Source organism: Sciurus vulgaris (assembly GCF_902686455.1).
Source record: "Sciurus vulgaris genome assembly, chromosome: 16".
NCBI lineage: Eukaryota > Metazoa > Chordata > Mammalia > Rodentia > Sciuridae > Sciurus > Sciurus vulgaris.
This window is the reverse complement of record NC_136477.1, coordinates 837,207-855,958: the sequence shown is the minus strand read 5'-3', so window position 1 is coordinate 855,958 and position 18,752 is coordinate 837,207. Positions and strand designations below refer to the sequence as shown.

At 64.7% G+C, this 18,752-nt stretch overlaps 3 protein-coding genes across 6 annotated transcripts in view; all 3 read right to left on the bottom strand.

Moving 5' to 3' along the window:
• Positions 1-938: 938 nt before the first annotated feature.
• On the bottom strand, positions 939-11,236 carry EFNA2 (ephrin A2). Of its 2 annotated transcripts, none has more exons than XM_079114882.1 (4): positions 10,433-10,805; positions 3,645-3,949; positions 2,361-2,426; positions 939-2,115 (listed from the first exon to the last, which is right to left on the bottom strand). In XM_079114882.1, exons 1-4 carry the CDS (start codon positions 10,570-10,572, stop codon positions 1,994-1,996), a joined length of 633 nt encoding a protein of 210 aa, XP_078971008.1. In that variant the 5' UTR covers positions 10,573-10,805; the 3' UTR covers positions 939-1,993. The 2 variants fall into 2 exon arrangements, with proteins under 2 accessions (XP_078971008.1, XP_078971009.1); XM_079114883.1 differs by having other exon boundaries at positions 2,041-2,183; positions 10,433-11,236.
• A 3,594-nt stretch (positions 11,237-14,830) lies between these two features.
• Positions 14,831-18,021, bottom strand: FAM174C (family with sequence similarity 174 member C; the record flags this gene model as incomplete). 3 transcript variants are annotated; one of them, XM_079114908.1, is made up of 3 exons in its annotated part: positions 17,297-17,585; positions 15,960-16,079; positions 14,831-15,205 (listed from the first exon to the last, which is right to left on the bottom strand). In XM_079114908.1, coding segments are annotated over exons 1-3 (375 nt in total). In that variant the 5' UTR covers positions 17,551-17,585. The 3 variants fall into 3 exon arrangements, with proteins under 3 accessions (XP_078971034.1, XP_078971032.1, XP_078971033.1); XM_079114906.1 differs by lacking the exon at positions 14,831-15,205 and adding an exon at positions 17,911-18,021 and having other exon boundaries at positions 15,956-16,079; positions 17,297-17,582; XM_079114907.1 differs by lacking the exon at positions 14,831-15,205 and adding an exon at positions 17,911-18,016 and having other exon boundaries at positions 15,956-16,079.
• Positions 17,878-18,752, bottom strand: part of CIRBP (cold inducible RNA binding protein) — an 11,187-nt gene continuing 10,312 nt past the window's right edge. The window contains exon 7 of the mRNA XM_079114903.1: positions 17,878-18,017. Within this exon, the coding sequence (XP_078971029.1) occupies positions 18,013-18,017 (5 nt within the window). The 3' untranslated portion in view covers positions 17,878-18,012. The remainder of the gene's footprint in view (positions 18,018-18,752) is intronic.

Sequence of the window (18,752 nt, the reverse complement as noted above, 5' to 3'; positions counted from 1 at the left end):
GTGTGAGGCTGGGCGTCCCGGCTGGGTGTCTGGCTCCTCTGAGCCTGGGGTCCTCCTCTGTGGGCTGGGGGTCCCTGGGCCTCCACCGGGCCTCCGTGTGGGTGGTGTCTGTGCTCCCGGTGAGGCTGGGCAGGGCAGTGCACACAGGGCCCTTTGTGCCGAGCTTGGCCTCATTAGGAGGCAGGCCCTGTCGCGACCCAGCGCCGCTGAATTAATGGGCAGAGTGTTCCCTCAGCTCATTGTGCCGAAGAAGCTGTCCTCCCGGCGGGTGGGACGCAGGCCCCTCGGCCGGGTCACCTGCCGGCCGGAGCCGCTGCGCCTCCATTCCCAGTCTGGGGCTTGCCTTCGGCAAGGTGAGAAGGGGGTTTGAGACTGCAGACGCCCAGCCGGCCTGGGCTGGCAGGGAGACCGAGTCACAACCTGAAGGCCAGCCTCGGAGGTGCTGCAGAGTCCCAACAGATTCTGAGACCGGTCTAGCGCCAGGGAATGCCCGGGCTTCCGGCACGCACAGACCCCTGCCGCATGGAGCCGGCCAGGCGCGAGTCCTCTGTCCACCCAGCTGCCCCAGAGGGCAGGTGGTGGTTCCCATTTCCCAGAGAGGAAGCTGAGGTCCAAAGGCGCCTCTGAAGGCCATGGCTCCCCACAAAAATGCTCACTCCCAGGGCGGCCCCCACAGCCACGGGAGCCCCGGCCTCCAGTGACGGCCAGTTCCCTTGGGGCCCCGTGGGCCCCGATGTCAGGATGCCCCCCCCTCCGTCTCCCTGGCAACTTCAGACCCCCCCCCCCAGCCCCCAGTGCAACGCACTCCGCAGGGTCCACAGCCCCAGACACGCCTCGAGGGTTTATGCATTTTATTATAAAAAAATACAGAATCCAAAGTCAGTGTTGGGGGAGGGGCGCCCAGCGCCAGCTCCAGGGCTGGCAGCACCCGCGCCCCTGCCCCAGGGCCACCGAGCCGGCCTCCGGCAGCCGCACACAATATATATTTATATATAATATATATAAAACACAGTCAGGAAAGGCGGGTAGAAATACGAAATCCATACAAACGCCTCGTTTCTTCATTGAATTGTCTTTGGGGAGGGGCTGCCGTTTTTGGTAGTGGTCCCCCTCTGTTCCGTCCATTTTTTCCCTTAGAAACATTATTAAGTCGAAGAGTTGGGGTGGGGGGTTCCACAGACAAAATGAGCTTATTGCCAAGTGTTGCTTCTATTCTAAAAAGTCCCCCCACCCCCCCACCAAAATAAAAGACCCCAACAAAGGGCTGAAAAAAAAAGGGTTTTCGGTCCACCCTCCAGAATACATTAAAAATAAATCACAGTATACACTTGCTGGCTCTATTTACAGAAGTACAGCACGCTCTCAGCCTTGAAGAGGGTCCCGCCAGGTGGAGCAGGCCTGGTGGGGTCCTCCTGTGGCAGGTTGTGACCCTGGAGTGGGCCGGGGCTCCACGGACTGGCCACCAGGAGCGGGGGGCTGAGCCCCTGGGCCATGGTGGGGGTTTGCACCACGCACCCCTTCCGGCTCAGACTCACTGGTCCAGGGAACGGGGCGCCGTGGGGGCAGCTCTGCCAGGACCCAGCAAATGGGGTGCAGAGTGGAGGGGTGACCAGACCTGGTGCCCTGGGTTCTCCCCAGGGTCAGGGACCCGCCCGTAGGTTCCGCGTTCCTCCCCGGGTGGCTGGCGGGAGCAGCCATAATTAATTAGAAACTCCAGTCCTTCTGACTCAACCAGGAAACACGCTGAAACAGAAAGTGGCCCAAGGGGCCCGGGAGCCCGGGCACCCTGCAGAGATGGCTCAGTCGGGGGCTGTGCCCGCGCCCGGTCCCCTGTGGGCATCGGGGACCCTGGCCAGCCCCTCCTGCAGGCAGCACCACGGAGGGAGAAGCAGCGTCTCTATTTGGTCTCGAGCGGCCGCGGCCGGGCGGGAGGGCCGAGGTCAGGCAGTCCAGGTGGGCCGTCCAAGGAGGGCTGGCGTCCTTCAGGCCAGGACTAGGAGCCCAGGAGGGTCCAGAGCAGAGGGACGGTGCTCAGGAAGAGGCGGCAGCGGGCCAGGCCGCTGCAGGAGCTGTTACTGGTGAAGATGGGCTCGGGCGCCTCGTACAGGGTCTCGTCTGGGGACACAGGAGACAGCACCATCAGGGGGGCCTGGCCATGGACTGCGACCTTCTCCCTCCAAGGTCTGAAATGTTTGCAGATGGGGAAACTGAGGCGTGGGGCAGGACCTGCCTGCCACATTTGAGGCCACAGGACTCCCAGGGCTGTGTTGTGCCCACCCCCACCCGAGCTCTTTGGTCCTGTGGGTTGAGGACACAGGGTGGAGGGAACCTGGGTCCTGCCCGGCCCCCTAAGCACTTACTAGTGGGCCGCACATAAACCTTCAGTCGCAGACAGGGCCGGTCCACAGCATTAGGAGGTGTGGCAGCTGGAAGAGAAGAGACAGGCTTGCAGGGCAGCGGGCTCTAGATTCCTGAGACCTCCTGGGGCTGTGTCGCCCCTGACCCCAGGTCGGGGAGTCATTCACAAAACTCCTAGTGGTACATCAAAACCCCAGGCACAATGCCCATTTCCCAGCAGTCCTGCAGACCTTTGGGAGCTGCTGGCTCTGCCCTGATCCCAGAGGCTGAGGCCGTCTGTGTCCTGGTTCCCTGGGCCTCATCCCCGACCAGCACAGGGTGAAGTTCAAAAATGATGGACACTAATACTCTCGCTTTCAGTCAGTCAGCAAAAAAACCGGTATAGCCAAATACTCGAGCAGGCTCCCCCCGCTGTTCCCTGGGTGCTGTGGTCAAGTCCCCTGTGGGGGCTGCTGCCAGCACACAGCAGGTATGCTGGGAGCTGCTCTTCTCTGTTTCTACTTTTCTTTTTTGTGGGGCTGGGGACAGAACAGGGATCATGCTCATGCTAAGCAGGCACCGCCAGCACAGCCTGGGGGCCACTCTTTGCATTTGAGATGAAGGCCAGTGACCCCTGGGGACGGACCAGGGCACAGAGAGGCAGAAGCCCCCGCAGGGCTGCCTCTTCCTTGGCCTCAGGGTCTGTGCTGCTCAGCCAGGAGTCACAGGGGCGAAGAGGAGGCTGGCCCCCAGGGGAGTGGCCAGTGTGGGTCCCCTGGACTCCGCTGTGCCCCTCAGCCTGGTCAGCACCTCTGCCAGACCCCAGAAGCTCCTCCCTCTGGAGAGGAAGATAAAAGACACGTGAAAATAGTAACATTCGTCACCGAGATAGGGTGAATAATTGCAATAATTATCTTTATGAAACTCCCGTCTCGGAAAGAAAAATGTGATTTTTCTTATATTACGGGACTTAATTTAAACACCTCTGCTCCCTCCCCACCTGCTTCTTTCCAGAATTAAAAGGCAGAGGATCCAAGTAGAGCAGAGAAGGGGAAAGGGCCTTGTGATGTCTGGCTGGACACAGCGATGGCCGGGGCAGGCGCCCGTCCTCCCACAGGGTGCCCACCACCCTGAGCGGCTGAGTGGATCCCAGGCTGAGGACGGCCCCTGAGGACGGCCCCTGGGGACGGGCCGGCCGCGGGAGGCCAGCCCGGCTCCTTCGGCCTCCCCGCTGGCTGTCCGCCCCGCCCCCGGCCTCCCCTGCCGGCCTCCCGGCCTCCCCGCGGCCTCCCCCGCCGGCCACTCACAGATGTAGTAGTACTCCTGCCCCGGCCGGAACTCGAAGCCCAGCGAGAAGGGCGTGAAGAGCTGGAACTTCTCCGAGAACCGGAGCGGCCCCCCGGGCGCGGCCGGCCGGTTGCACTCCCAGCGCTTGAAGCCGCGCTGGCGGTGGTCGCAGGAGGCGTGGCCCTCGCCGTTCACCATGTACAGCACGTAGTGCTCCATGCGCTCGGCCGGCGGCAGCGGGGCGCCGTAGTGCGGGCAGTAGATGTCCAGGTAGTCGTTGATGCTCACCTCCACCGTGTAGCCGCCGCCGCCGCCCGCCTGGAACCTGCGCGGCCAGCGAGCAGGTGGCACGGCCAGGCCAGGGCCGCTGCAGCCAGCGCCCACCTCCCCGCCTGGCTCGCCCCTGCTGCCGGCCGGCCGCGCCTTCCTCGGCGGAGGCGGGGCTCGTGCTGGGGAAGGCCAGGGCACCCGGCTGGCCACAGGGGCCCTCGGGAGGGAACGTCGGGTCCTGCTGCCCGGGTCGCCTCCAGGTGAGCAGACCGGGGCGCCTGGACTCTCCCTCTCCCGCAACAGGCTCCTCCAGGTGCCCCTGCCTACTCTCTGCACCCCTCACTTCCACCTGCCAAGGAGGGTGGCTGGGATGGGACAGGGGTGCACACTCCAGCCTCAGTTTCCCTGCAGGGGTGAGGCTGGAGTACAGAGACCCACCCCTCTCTTGGCCCCCAGGGTCAGCAGTGCCCTGGACAGCCCAGCCCCACCTGTCCACCCGCAGCAGTGCCCCTTCTTCCAGGGAGCACACTGGCCCAGCTGTTCCTGGAGGATGGAGGTCACGGAGGAGGCTGGGAGAGCGCTGCCACCAGCGCCTGGGCTACGCAGCGAGGCTCAGATCTCCTGGAGGGCTCCCCTGGGCCCCAGGAGGGACTCGTTAACACATAAGAGCTGCTGGCTGCGGCCTGGGGAGGGCTGCACAGCCCGGGACACCGAGGCCCAGCCGGCCGAGCGGGAGGCGGCAATGCGCTCCCAGCCCCACCACCGCTGGGCCACCCCACAAGGAGCCCGCACAGACCCCGTGCCGGGCGCAGTAGCTGGCATGGAGGCTCCTGGGGACTGCAGACTCAGCCACACTGGCCCCCCTGCCGCCCTGGACACAGCGCTGGTGCCGGTCAGGCTTAGGGTCGGGGCCTGGAGGGGAACCAGGAGGGCAGGAGCTTCCTCACCGGGTCCCATGGCGCAGCTGGAGAGTCTCAGGCAGGGAGGCAGAGGGCCTGGTCCCTGCGGCCCCTCCTCACACTGCTGAATTCGCCCAGGGGCAGCTCACCAGGCCCACCGTCCCCCACCGTCCCCTCCGTGAGCCAGCCAAGGCCAGGGTGCAGAACAGGTCCCCGGATGGGGTAGGCTGGGCCTCGGGAGCAGGGTGAGGGTCCGGCCCCCTGGGTCCCGAGGTTCAGTTTCTGAGAGGCTGGGTCTCCTCTCTGCAGTGGGAGGCCCAGTGGCTCCTGCACAGCCTCGGCCCCGCGGGCTTAGGGGTCTCCTCCACCACCTGCTCTAGTCCTGCGGACACAGGCGAAGCCACGGGATCGTGGCTCCAGGCTTCTTAGGTCCATCTGCTCCTTCCTGGCCCCAGCGAGAGCCCTACTGTTCACCAGCCAATGGCACCAGCGACCCAGTGCCCACCCTCCCCGGCAGGCACGAGGCCCCACAAGGGCACGGAGGTGGAGGTGCTGGACGCATTCCCCACCCCCTGGCCCTCAGTCTTCCCCCCTGCCTGTCCCATCCTGCGACCATCCACAGCTGGAAGGAGTCTGGCTTCTGGCAAGACCCTTCTGGGTGGGATCTGGAAGGTGAGCGGGAGGCCCACTCCAGGTCATGTCCCCCAGGTCGGTGTCCGACGCAGCCCTGACCTGGCTTTGTTTGCCTAAGGGGACATCTCGGCAGACCCAGATGGCCCTGCTGTCCTGGAGGTTGGGTGCTGGGGCCTCTTGGGGCCACGGCGGGGGCCTATAAGGCTCCTGGCTGCCGAGTCCACTGACGGTCAGTGCACTGCCTGCTGACCCAGAGCCGTTCATTTCTCCTCCACACTCAGAACCCAACCCACACCCCTTGTGTGCCTGTCTGCCTCTCTGCCACCCCTCCGGCCACGGGTCAAAATAGGGACAGCCCTGCTGTGTCGGCACTCCCGGATCCAAGCTGGCACGGAGCCAGGGTGGCACCAGCGTGAGGAGGGGCCCTGCCCCCAAATCCCACTGTGAGAGCGAGACAGCCTCCTCTCACATGCCTCCCCTGGCCCACAGCCCCTCCTGCTGCTGCCCACCTCCAGGTGCCCACCAGGGCTCCCTGGCCACCCCCGCGCTGCCCGCGCCTCCCAGCAACCACCTGGCCTGCAGCTAGTTAACTCCAATTGGAACTGTGGTGTCACTAGGTGCTCACAGAGAGCCACTAATGAGGAGCTCGCCCCAACGGGTGGGGGTGTGCCAGGCTGCATGCCAGCCTGGACACTGAGGCACGGGTGAGGTCAGCAGTTGGACCCTGGGGGTGGGCCCCTTCCCACTTGGTACCAGGTGGGTCTTGGGCTCTGCCTCTCCAGCTCTCAGTGGCCATCACCATCTTTCTGCTGGGTCCAGGCACACTGCGGGTGCCCAGATGGCCCAGTGAGCTGGCAGACAGGGCTCTGAAGCCCAGCGTGGGGCCATGCCCACCCCAGGGCCACAGGAAAGGAAGGTAAGGCTAGATGGGGCACAGGCATGGTCCAGAGAGGGTGGCTGTCCTCGGCCCCCTCCCTGTGCCCTCCTCAGCTAGACCAGACGAAGAGGCAGCCCTGGTGGTCTGGTCCTGCATGGACGAGTTGGCCTCCCTTAGGACTGCTTTGTCTGTGCAGTGGGGCACCAGGGGCCAGGAGGGCAGCCTAGGCGTGTGCAGAGCTACAGTGGGGTGAGGCTAGCCATGCCTGGGTCCCTGGGGGGAGACCTGCCCCTGGCATGGGGTCCTGCACCCTCGTCCAGATTGGGCGAAGAAGCCACCGGTCCCATACAAATGCCACCTCCCAGGTCCCTTGGAGGCACCTGCTGTCCAGGAGCAGCATCCACCTCCACCCATGACCCTAAGAGACCCGTGAGAGGCCCCTGCCAACCCTCAAGGGGACAGCCACTGGGCATAGGAGGTAGGAGGCAGATGGTGCCCCTGCCTGGCCCCCAGCGCCAGTGACGAGGTGCCACTGTGTCAGCAACTGGCCCAGAGGCTGAGGAGCCCTGGACAGGGGTTTCCTCATCATTGAGGGGCCAGGGCTGTGGGTGGCAGGGCCTGAGGGCAGATGCCACGACACTGATGGAGGCAAGGCCAGGCAGGGGAGGGGTAGACCCAGGACAGGGCAGCAAGACCCTGCCCGTAGCAGGGACACTGCTTTGGGGTTGCTCTTGCTGTGGACAGGGGCCAGCTGCAGGCTCAGGCATGGTGCACGCCAGAAGCCTGGCTCTGGACTGTGGGCATGGCCTCAGTTTCCCTCTTTGCAGGGGCCCCTGAGCCTCGGCTCATGCCCAGGCCAGGCTGCGGGCCTGTGCCACCCACTTCCTGAGAGGAGGGACGGGGTCCGAGCCTTGAGTCCACACGCCAGCACCACGGCCTCGAAGTCCCCTCCCCGGCCCCAGGTGCCCCCGGCCCATCGACTGGCTGCCCAGGCCTCCCCAGGCTGGTGGAAGAGCCTTTGCAAACAGAACAAAACCCATAGGCAGCCAGCAAGGCACGGCCCCCTTCAAAGCCAGAGGCACAGTGGAGACACCGGTCACCTCCACCACTGGGAAAGGCTGTCCCTAGGGGGTCAGGCCCTGGCCCACACTGCTATTCTGCCACCTGGGTGTCCAGGAGGGAAGCTCCTTGCTGCCCACACTACAAGGGCACAGTTACATATACTGGGGCAGGTGCCCACTGGAGGGCCCTGCTCCCGAATTGGTACCTCCTGTCCACACAAGATGCATAAAATAGCCTCATCAGAAGGTGGGGGTTTGAGTGGACAGTGGGGGTCCTGTGTGATGCCTGCTCTGGGCTCCAGTGGCCCTTTTCCCATCCCCAGGGGAACAGAAGCAAGTGGCAAGGTCATCGCTGTGGACCATTCTGGGCTGGCCGTCCACACTGGAAGCCCTGGGCAGCCGGAGCTGTCCCCCAGGAGTGCTCTGCGGCCACAGGCGTGCTCCACACATACGTCCGGGCAGCCCGCAGCAGGCCTTCTGTGCAAGCACACACTCGGTGCACAATCATGCAGGCATGTGTGCAAACACACCGGAGCCGGGTGGCCTGTGCGTGGAGACTCCCGCAGCGCTCTGCCACATGGACATGAGTGTGCCCACTCTGACACACACTGCCTGGGGCCCCAGGACACTTGTGCACCGTGGACAGGCACACGGCCACAGCAGCGCTGAACAAGCACAGCCACCAGCGTGCACAAGTGCCGTGGCCAGGGCAGGGGGCCGCCAGTCCAAGGAAGCCAGGGACCCCTGCCCAGTTCAGCCCAACTGGAAATGCCCAGCGGCCGGCTCAAGGGGGCCCAGTCCAGGTGGGGACCGGCACAGTGGGGATGCAGGCCATCATGGCCCTACCCTGCGGCAGCTGAGTAGCAAGGCGTGGGGCTCCCTCCATGACCTCCACGCTGTGTGTGCACAGAATGGACGCTTCACAGCAGGACGTGACTTGGGGACACAGATGCGGGGGTGGCCAGTGGATGGCCCAGACCTGTGGGTCCCCCTTTCCATCCCCCAGTGGCCACATGCTGTCTGTCCCCCGTGGAACGTGCGGCCTCCCCTCTGCTGCCCTGCTCATCATGCCTTTTGTGTGCCCCTCTGGCTTGGGGACGGGCATCTCCCACACAGTCTCCGGCCAGTGTCACCCATCTCTGCTCAGACACCACCCTGGTCCCTCCCACCGGGCTCTGCTGGTCTCCCCAGGCTGACATGCCCATCCCTGGGTCCCTGGGCTGCCGAGGCCAAGGCCACCTTTCGTGGTGAGCCTGCTAGCCCCTCACTCACAAGCAGGCTCTCTGCAGTCACCCCTGGACACCCAGTGTCGACGACAAAGCCCCAATCTAGACAAATCCGGGCTTCTTGGGCGAGGTGGCCATGCAGTTCCCGGGCCCCACAGCATGGTGCTGGGCAAGGTCAGCAGCAACCTGAATGCCACGGCAGGAAGAGGAGCCGAGGACACCCCATGCTCCAGAGCTCTGTTCTGACTGCCAGGCTGTCCCCCTGGGGTTGTCGGGTCACACAGCAACAGGAGGTGGCCAACAGGCCGGCCCCAGGCACTGTGGCAGGCACCAAGGTGCCACCTCTGTCCCCTGGCCAGTGGTCCAGCCCACAGCCCTTGGCCCTGCAGCAGGTGGGGACAGTGGGGCAGCCCTGACACCCTTCCTTCCCATTCCGGTTCCTCCAGTGTTCGCCAGAACAAAGGACAGGCCGTGCCGGGACGGAGATTCCGGAGCTGAAACCAAAAACTTGGGCCGGGAAGCCCGGCTCTCGGGCTCCCGTGCGGCCAGCGACAGGGAAGAGCCTTAATCAAACCCACGTGTGGCGCAGCGAGGACAAGCTCTGGGGCCCCGTCCCTGCCCTGGAGCCCGGGGCCCGACCCCACGGCCCTGCAGGGGCTGGGTAGGTCCGAGCATGTTGCCGGCCCCAGGGCAGGACGCGGGCTGCCCTCTTCCCAGAGCCTGCCTCGAGAAGGCTCTGTATGCAACTTTCCACCCCAGGTTTGGGACAACAGGACACAGCCCCTCAGGAGGGCAGCCTGGCTGCACGGGAAGCAGCCGGAACATGGAGAGAAGGTGGCCGGAGGCAGAGGGGCGCGGAGCAGGGAAGCCCCCCACGTGCAGCCCGGCCAGCCTTGAGCCGCCCGAGATGCTGAGGCTGACTACCAGGCCTGGGAGCCCTGAAGCCCTGGCCCCGCAGACCCCAGTTCCTTCTGGCCACGGAGACCAGCCGCCCAGGGGTTCTGTGGATGTCCAGGACCAGTTTGGTGGCCAGGAAACTTTTCTCGCTCGGACTAACAAGGGCTGCTGTCATTCTCCAAATGGTGCTCATAGCTCAGCACGGACTGGGGACCTGGGACTGAGCAGCGGCGGATGGGCTCCTCCTCTGGGTGTGGCAGGCTGGGCACCCAGCAGCCCCTCCAGCCCCAGCTCAGGTCCCCTCATCTTGACCTTGAGCCAGCCCCTCTGCACCTCAGTTTCCCCTCAGTGTCAAGAGGATGAAGGACATTACCCCAGTGCACCTCCCAGACTGAGCCCTAGCCCCTCTGGTCCTTCAGTCTCCCTGTCCCCACAAACCCAGGACTAGGTCCCCCGGTGGAGTGAACATGAGGTAGGCAGGGACATTCCAACTTCCCCAAGTTCATCTGGGCACCTCCCACAGGACAGACCCCACACCCCTCACCCTATGGCCACAGTCTCCAGCCTCCTGGGACAGCTGGGTGCCAAGGTCCCAAGGGAACCCCACCAACTCCTCAGATCTCGGGGGACCCCCAGAGAAGCAAGTGGATTAGGGGGTCCCACAAGCCTGGGGAGCGAACTCGAGGGCTGCCCGGCTCCAGAGAGTGCCAGAGGGGCTCCCCAAACTCTGGAAGACGTGGGCGCTCTACAAAACGCGAGTCTGTCCGGGAGCAGGGAGCCCTGGGGGGGCTGCGCCAGGCGCGCGAGTCTCCCGAACTCCGGGGGCCGGCACTCCCCGGGGCCCCTGCGCGCCCACCCAGCGACAGCGCGGGGCGCGGGGCTGTGGCCTCGGGGAGGCCGGCCAGCCGGCCGGCTTTGGGGCCGGGGTCCCGGCGCGGCGCTCACCTCGGGTTGCTACGGTTCCAGTACACGGCGTAGCGGTCCGCGTTGGCGCGGGCGTCCTCAGCGCGCGCGTAGGGCGGAGGCGGCGGCAGCGGCAGCAGCAGCAGCAGCAGCGGCAGCAGCGGGCGCTGCGCGGGCGCCATGGCCCCGGTCCGGCCGCCGCGCTCTCCGGCCGCCGCCTGCCCGCGTCTCCGCCTCCTCCGCCGCTGCCGAGCGGGCGGAGCGCGCGGCGCGCTTGGAGATCCCGCTGCCCCGCCTCCGCGCGCGCGACCTCGGCCGCCGAGAAGCCAGGCGGCGGCGGGGCGCGGCGCCGGGCGGCCCCGGGCACGGACCCGGCCGCGCGCAGACTCGCGGCCCGTCGGGGAGGGGCCGACTCCGGCCTTTGTCCCGCCCGAGCGCGGGCCGGGCCGCGGGCGCCCCCTCCCGCCACGCCGGGCTGCGCGGGGCTGGGCGGGGGACCCCAGCCCCCGCCGCGCCTCGCCCCAGCCAGACCGCGAGTCGGCCCGCGTCGTTCTGCTGGGTCCCCAGGGTCCCGCTGCAGCCGCCCCAACTCTGCGGAGGTTGTCCGGGGCCACCGTTGCCGACCGCGGGGACGGGGACACGGGGCTCCGGCCCCTCCAGTATTGCAGCAGGCTCTCTGCAGAGCCCCACCCTGTGCCAAGAAGAGGTGCCAGGCGCGCCCTTACCACGGGTTCAAACACCAACTGGTCACAAAAGTCCTGAATCTGACCCGGCCAACTCTGAGCACTTTGGAGTCCAGCGGACTGAGGTCCGCAGCGTCCTCTGCTCACATCCGCTCTCTGAACCTGGAGCCCATTCCCCCTCTAGAGTGTACAGCAATGCCCACTAGAGCCCTAAGAATGCTTGGACTCCTCAGGATCCAGGCCAACAGCACGTAAGTCCACACAGGGCACACACTGGTGAGCAGGAGGGGAAAGGTGGTCCTGGTGGAGGGCACAGCTTGGGCAAGAGCCCCCGTGTCCAGCTCTCCTGTTCAGGGAGCTCAGAGGGGCCACTCCCTTTCCTGGAGAAACTGGAGGCCTGTCATCTACTTCTCTCATTCCTGCCACAGGCTTTTTGGCCAGACTCTGTACTTGTGGAAGGTACCCTGTCCCCAGGTGCAGCTGGAAAGGGCCAGTGGTGTCCAGCAGGTTCTACCTCTCCAGGTTTGCTTCACTGGTCGAGTGCAAGGCTGGGGAGCTCCAGTCTGGGAGCCAAGAGCATTTGGACTCCAGAAGATCCCTGTGTGAGGAACTATCCAAACTCCTCACAGGAGAGCCAGAGAGCAGAGACCTGACCTGCACGCCAGCAGGGCCGGGATGGCAGAGGGACAGGCGACCACAGCCTCTGGTGTGTGCAGGGTTTGTCATGTGGCCCCAGAGCTCCCTCCTTGCCCGCTTCCTGCAGGCCACACTGCCCGCCCTCTGCCTGAGCGGCCTTCCCTTGACTGCCTGTCCAAGGCTGCTTTCCCTCCTGGGAGCTGTCCTGTCCCACCTACCAGGACAAGGCTCTCTGTCCTCTGGGGAGCTCAGCCAGCCAGTTCCTGGTGTTCTGGGCTTGAGTTCTTGTCCCCTGACTCAACCACAGATGTTCCATTTGAAGGCCCTCGGCTGGCCCAGGAGGAAGACAGGGACCTGCCCCAGGTGGTAGCCGAGGCAGGCCGGGGTCACCTGGAAGGGCCTTCAGTGATAGCCTGGGGTTATAACCTCACTGACACCCAGGAAGGTATCCTGGGGGCTTGGCATGGTCTGGTTCGCTGGGGACCAGAGGAGTGACCTCTCCCAGAGAGTGTGTCTTGAGTGGAGGTGTGTGCATGGACCACATACAGGACAGAGGGCCCAGGGGCATTCTGCTGGCAAAGGTGGGCATTCCGGAAGCCCCTCTGCCAGGACAGGAGCCCCTCCTGCTAGGGGGTGGTGGACAGGCAGAGTCTGGCCTCTCAGACTCAGCAGGCTTCTACCTGCATGAGGACAGCCACAAGGGCACAGAGGAGAGGACCCCTGGGCAAAGGCCCGGGTCGGCTCATTTGCATGCAGGGGCCACCAAGGCGAGAGCTGCCGCCACGAGCGGATTTGAGCAGAAGCTCGCTCTTCTCTGTTCTTGTCTCTCTCAAGGTCAGAGCCCAAGCAGGGAGAGGAACAAAGGCAGCTCGTCCCCCATTCAACCTCCCAGTGCCCGCCAGGCACTCTTGAGGACTGGCCAGGAGGGGCGGGAGGTCTCCAGGTCTGCCCCACAGGCTGTTCCAGGGGGGCACCAGGGGAGCTCCAAAGCCTTCTTCCCTCCTGGGGCAGGGGCTGCCCCAGCCTGGAGAAATCAGCCAGCCAGTGGTCAGCCAGATTAAGGGGCGATGCTGGACTTAGGTTCCCCTGGAGTCAAGGGTCAGCGGTCAGACTCACTTTGCAGACAAGGGTCAGTGTCAGGGGTTATCCAGGGTCAGCTGCCAGCCACCCGCCCAGACCCAGGACAGGGACTCTGATGGGGACCCACACCCATCCACCTGGGTCTTAACTTTGGGCCCAGATGTCTGCTGGACAAGTTCTTCCCACCCAGGCCCAGTGTGGGGCCCTGGCTCACCCATCAGCCCGCAGAGCCAGGCTGTGGGGCTTGGGATCCCTGTGTAGCAGCCCTCAGCCTTCAAAGACCACAAGCCCTGGAGGAGCAGACTAAAAATATGCCGGGAGAAACCGCTCATCACAGAATAAATTCGACCAAATCCACTGTCAGCTCCAGCTCGGGCAGTTTCAGAAGCCCCAGCTCTGCCACTCAGGACTAGGAGGTCCAGCAGGGGCACCTGTGGCAGGGACACTCTTGTGGACAGTCTGCACCCAGTCCAGCTGCACCCACTGTGGACCAAGGAACCTAGGTGTGCCCCTTCCCCCTGCCGATTAAAATTTCCGTTATGTCCAGGCAGGCCCTGAGCCTCAGCACAGATCCTAAGGTTCCTGCAATCCCCACCCTATCCCTGGTATTCCCACCTACCTTCCCTCCCTCCTCCTCCTGCCCCCAGCAGCTCTGGGGCCTGGACACAGATCCACTTTCCCACGACAACACCCACCATCCAGCAGGACCACGGTGTCCAGAACTTCCTGGGGGTCATGCAGGAGGATGCAGCTACACATGTGGCTTTTGTGTGACCACAGCAGTGCTTTCAGAAGGGTGGCTATGGGGGGGACCTCAGGGCTCAGCATCCGGTGACTTTGTGAAGGCGCGGGTCCCATCCCTTCGTGGCAGCCTGTCTCTTGCCTACCGCGTCTGAGCATTCGTGCGCACAAGGTGCGGCAGTGCTGGGAGCCCTTCCTTGCTGGCACATGCGCTGCCGGCCGAGGGACCCAGGCCCTTCCGTCTGGCACTGCAGGCCCCTCTCCTGGCTTTTAGCCGCGGATGACTCCCAGCTAATAGTGCATTAACCTTGGCGGGGGCTGCCAATTACTCCACACTAATGCTGGGGGTGGAGGCTGACGGGCTGACAGGCACAGGGACGAGGCAGGCGGTGCTCACCCTCCACCCGGCAGGGGAGGCGGCAGGCGGGGGTGGGGGTGTGTTCCCAGCTCCGGATGGCAGAGCTGGGTCTCTCCTGACCTCATTAGAGTAATTAATGTGCCTTTTGAAGCTGGAGAAATGCTCAGCGCTCTGGGAGAGGGGTGCAGATCACAGGGTGGGGGGCCAGGACAGACTCACGCCTGTCAAAAACACGTCCCATGGGGTCTTACACAGAGAGACGAGTCGATCACAGTGAAGGAACAGTTGTGGAGACAAGGGCACAGGGCTGAGCCAGACCCATGGAGACGTGAAGCAGCAGCCAGGGCCTGCCCAGGACTCCCGACCGTGTCAGGTCCTCCCTGGTGCTCTGGCCTCCCCCACCTTCCCTGGAGCCCACTCGTTGGAAGAACAGGTTGGGGATGCAGTCAGGGAGGGCTTTCTGGGGGTAGTGGCTGAAGCTGGGCAGGGAGGGATCAGGCAGGCAAGCAGGGTCAGCACAGGGAAGAAGGTGGGAAGGACAGGGGATGCTTCTCTGTGTCCTAGTAGTGGACTGAGGAGGGGGCTCAGGAACAAGTGGGAGAAACGGCTCCATAGGACTTACTTCCTGGTGTAAAAGTCCTGCCCCTGGGAAGCCAGGGGGTAGCTGATTAGCACAAGGCTGCCACCTGGTGGCAATTCCTCGTCACATGTGGAAGGGACTTTAGCCAGCTGATGAGGAGGGGCCTCAGGCGGCTGGGCCACCACACTAAGCCAGGACTCCTCTGGAACTGCCCCAAGGAGTTGGCGGGCTGAGATGCAAGGCTCCTGACCCAGGTTAAAGGCAGCACTGCTGAGGGGATCCTGGAGCAGAGACCCCCCCACCTTTTGCCGGAGGCACCTGGGTACCAAAGCCTGGAGTCAAGGCAGGGTGGACGCCAGACACACAGCCAATGCCTCGTTTATTGTCCCCAGCCCAGCAGAAAGGTGCTGAGACTGCCCCTCAGTCCATCTGCCCACCAGGCCTCAGTGCAGGGCTGCCACATCTCCATGCAGGAAGGAGTGGCACAAGTCAAGCTGGGGGACTTCAAGAGTCCCAGGTGGTTGTTGGGTCCCTGGGTTTCAACATACTTCCCTTCGCCAGGCTAGGGCAGCATCTGGGGAGGGGAGGCCCAGTCTTCCAGGCTGGGGATGGAGGAGGCTTTGGACAGGCTGCACAGGCTCCCACCAGAGTGCTGGGAAGCGCCAAAGCCTGAGGACAGCTGGCCCGTCTCTCCACCTTCCCCCGTGGCCCATCAGAACGCCTGCCTCCTTCGGCATCTGGAAAGAGGATGAAAGCCAGGTGAGGAGCGCTGTGCTCACCAGGGGCACCCTCCCCAAGGGCCCCCTTGTGAGAGGGGACTCCTCCAGGAGAGGGAGGTGGAGGAGACCGCAGAGGGGCGGCCGAGCTGAAGCCTGCTTCCTCCGAGGTGTCTAGAAGCAGAACCATGCTCCACGGCTGCTGTCCACTGGTCTCCTAATCTCCATGCCTGTCCCATCCCAGCAGGAGGGGTCCCCACAGCAGCCAGGTCAGTGCACACGTCGCGTGCCCCTGCTCAGAACCTGCTGAAGCTCCCACCCTCACCTCAGGCCGGCAGTACTCCCTCCTGACTCTAGGCTCTTGCCCCCTGTTCCCGCCGCCCGGATCGGTCTTCCAGGACTGGTCCTGTTACGTGCTGCCCTGGAGCCTGCCGCAGCCCTCCCTCTTCCACACCCTTGGATCCTCCACCTGGAATGCTGACGAGTTATTAGGGTAGGACCACGAGCAAGTGTGGCAGTCGTCCCCTGACCCCTGCCCCACTTTCTTTCTTTGCCGTGCAGGAAATGGAGCCTGGGCCTGGTGCATGCCCCCACCCAGGCACATGCCCAGTCCTCTTTCCCATCTTAAAGAAACAGGAAACGGCTAAGCATCAAGGTCAAGTGACTACACCAATGGCCCACAGGCTTGCTGCACACCCTAGTCTTGTTCTTCCCCGAGTCTCCAGCTCAGCCTGGCCCTGACTGAGGTCCCTGGAAGCAAGGGGGGCTTCCCTACCATCTCAGGTTCCTTGTCTCAAAGACCGTCTCCTCATCGCCACTGTCCAGTGAGCCCACCTCGGTGGGGTCCTCGGTGTTGGCCAGGAGCCCATACCTTCTCCGTTGTGGTTTCTTCAACCTGCACATAGTCCAGACACACTCAGAGACTGTCTCTGATACCCTGTCCTCTCCCTTCGTCCAGCCCAGGGCCCTCAGCTGTTGTGCCCATTCCTACCCCAGAGCCCTGCTGCACCCCCCATCATGGCTGTTTCCTTCCCGTTCTAAAAGCCATAAGGATTACTAATTGCTTTTGTGGAGCTGGACCTGGTGGCACAAGCCTGTCATCCCAATGAAGGCAGGAGGATTCCAAGTTCCAGTCCTGCCTGGGCAACTCAGACACTGTCTCAAAATTTAAATAAGGGTTGGCGTGCAGCTCTACTGTAAAGCACCCCTGGGTTCCATTCTCCCTATGGGGAAAATAAGAACTGTCACCGCAGTAACAGCAAGTAGACACATTCCTTGGCCTCCCCTGTGCCTAGACCTCAAAAGGAAAATGCTGTTCTGGTTACCAGAGCGAGCAGAGTTTGCCGGTGCCCTGAATGGAGGACTGCCTCAGGCCCAAGGCCCCGCCTGCCAGTGGCCATGCCAGGGGAATGGAGAGACAGGTATAATGCACGGGCATCCAAGATAGGATCGGGAAGCGAAGGCTCTCCACCAAGAACTACAAGACTGTGCTTGGATGACAACCAGAAGCAGCATCGCCACTGATGTGACAAGGGCCCTTCCAGACATCAATTCTGGACTGACCAAAGGAGATTAGGGGTCTAGAGGTGGCCTGGGCCATACACAAGAGAAACGAGGGCCACAGGGGAAAGAGCAGGCGCACCTCACCTCTCCGGAGGAAAGCAATCAGGAGGACCCGGAATGAAGAGGTGGGCTACACCGGGGTGAGGAGTTCAAGAGGACTCTAAGGGCCACGGAGGGCTTAACTAGGCTCCGACCAACAACACAGTCACAGGCCGGTTGCAGCAGGCGCACGAGGCAGCAGGAGCCTGGGGGCCTAGAGAGTCTCAGCGCGGTGCCAAGAGCAAGAGAGTAAAACCGGGCGGGACGCTCAGAGCCATGAACAGTGCGAGAACAGATAAGCCACCTCTCGGTGTCCACCAGGGCAGGAGGAACCCTGCAGGCCTCAATTACGCCATATGCCCCCCTTACTACACTGCGCATCCGAAAGCAACCAAAACCGGAGTCCAACTGTGGGCGAGCCACGTGGCAGCTCGGCCCCGCCCCCACACGTGGCATATGCCAATTGGCATTGGCAGGGAGGGCAGCAGCAACAGCTTCCGCCTGACGAACCTGAATGCCCGGATGAGGAAGTAGAGCGCCGCCAAGCCACAGAAGCCCGTGAGCACGTAGAAGGAGCGCAGCAGCGGCGAGCCCTGCGCGCTTGGAGGCCACGCATGCGTGCTGTTGTGCGGCGCGCTCGTCTGGCTCCCATTCGTCGTGGCGGGCTGCGGCGAGGCCGCGGCCTGTGACCGCGCGCTCTCCTCGGCCCAGCAAAGCAGCGCTGGCAGCAGCAGCAGCAGCGGCGGCGGCACGCACGGCCCCATGGCCCGGCGGAAGCGGTGGTGGTGCCCCGCCCCTGCTAAAGGCTGCCACTCAGGCGCACGGGGCGGTGTCGGCCTATAGCCGGCGGGGGGCGGGTCGCGCGACCGGAAGTGGCCTTTGGGCCGCCCGTGTTACCCACAGTGCCCCGCGCCCACGCCCCCCAGCCGCCCCGCCCGCCGGTGCGCACGCGGGCCCCCTACCTCCCCCGTGCCGCACCCCGAAGCAGACACAGCTTTCTGGGTGACACACGCCCTTTATTCAGACCCGTGCCCAGCTCTTGGTCCTGCACTGACTGCGGCCCGCGGCGAAGCTCTGACCCGCAGGGCCCGCGGGAAGCCCCCGGTCGGCTCCGGGGAACTTACGGCGACGAGCAGGGAGGCGGGCAGCTGGCCTCACTGTCCTTCACGCGTGGCCCTCCTGGCGGCGACCCGAGGTCATCGCTGCTGCGTCCTCGCGGGCCGCCTTCACCCTGCCAAAGCAAAGGAGCGTTAGGGCCGCGTCCTGGGGAGGGCTGCTGCCCCTCCCGGCCGCCCCTGCAACCTCCACCGGGCCGGCCCGCGCCTGTCCAGGCAGGGCCGCAGCCAGCTGCCCGCGCGGGCCCGGCTGCTCCGAGTCCGGTGCGGCCCGGAGCCCGCAAGGCTGGCCGCTGAGGAGCAAAAATCCGAAAGGCCCGGGGCGCGCCGTGGTCTCCAGTCCTGCCTAGGGTCGCACCTAGAGCGCGGCCTGCCGCACACGGCTCAGGCCCACGGCCAGGCCCGACTTCGGTCCCAGCTCGACTTAAAACAAAACGGAAAACCAAAAAGCAGCCACAGGGCCACTGCCCAGGCGCACGGCCACGTCCGAGCGCGCTCAGGGAGGCGACGCGAGCGAGCGAGCGACGGCGTTACCTCCGTCCCAGGCGGGCTCCCGAGGGCGCTAGCCAAGGGGGCCCGAGGTCTCGGGGCTCTGTTGGGCGCAGCGCGTCTGTCCTCCGAGGGCCGCAGCTCCACAGGCTAGCAGAGGACGCTCCGGACTCGAGGCGCGCAGCGGCGCTGGCTAACCAGCCCGCTCTGGCGTCACCCGGGCCCTGCTGGCCCTCTGCCCTGCTGCTGGGCCAGGCCGGCCGGCCGGCCTCGCGTGCCCAGCGCTGGCTGCCCCTGCCGAGGGCCCGCCGCGAGTCCTCCGGCTGCGGTCGCCAGAGCCTCGGGGCCGCCCTGCCGCCTGC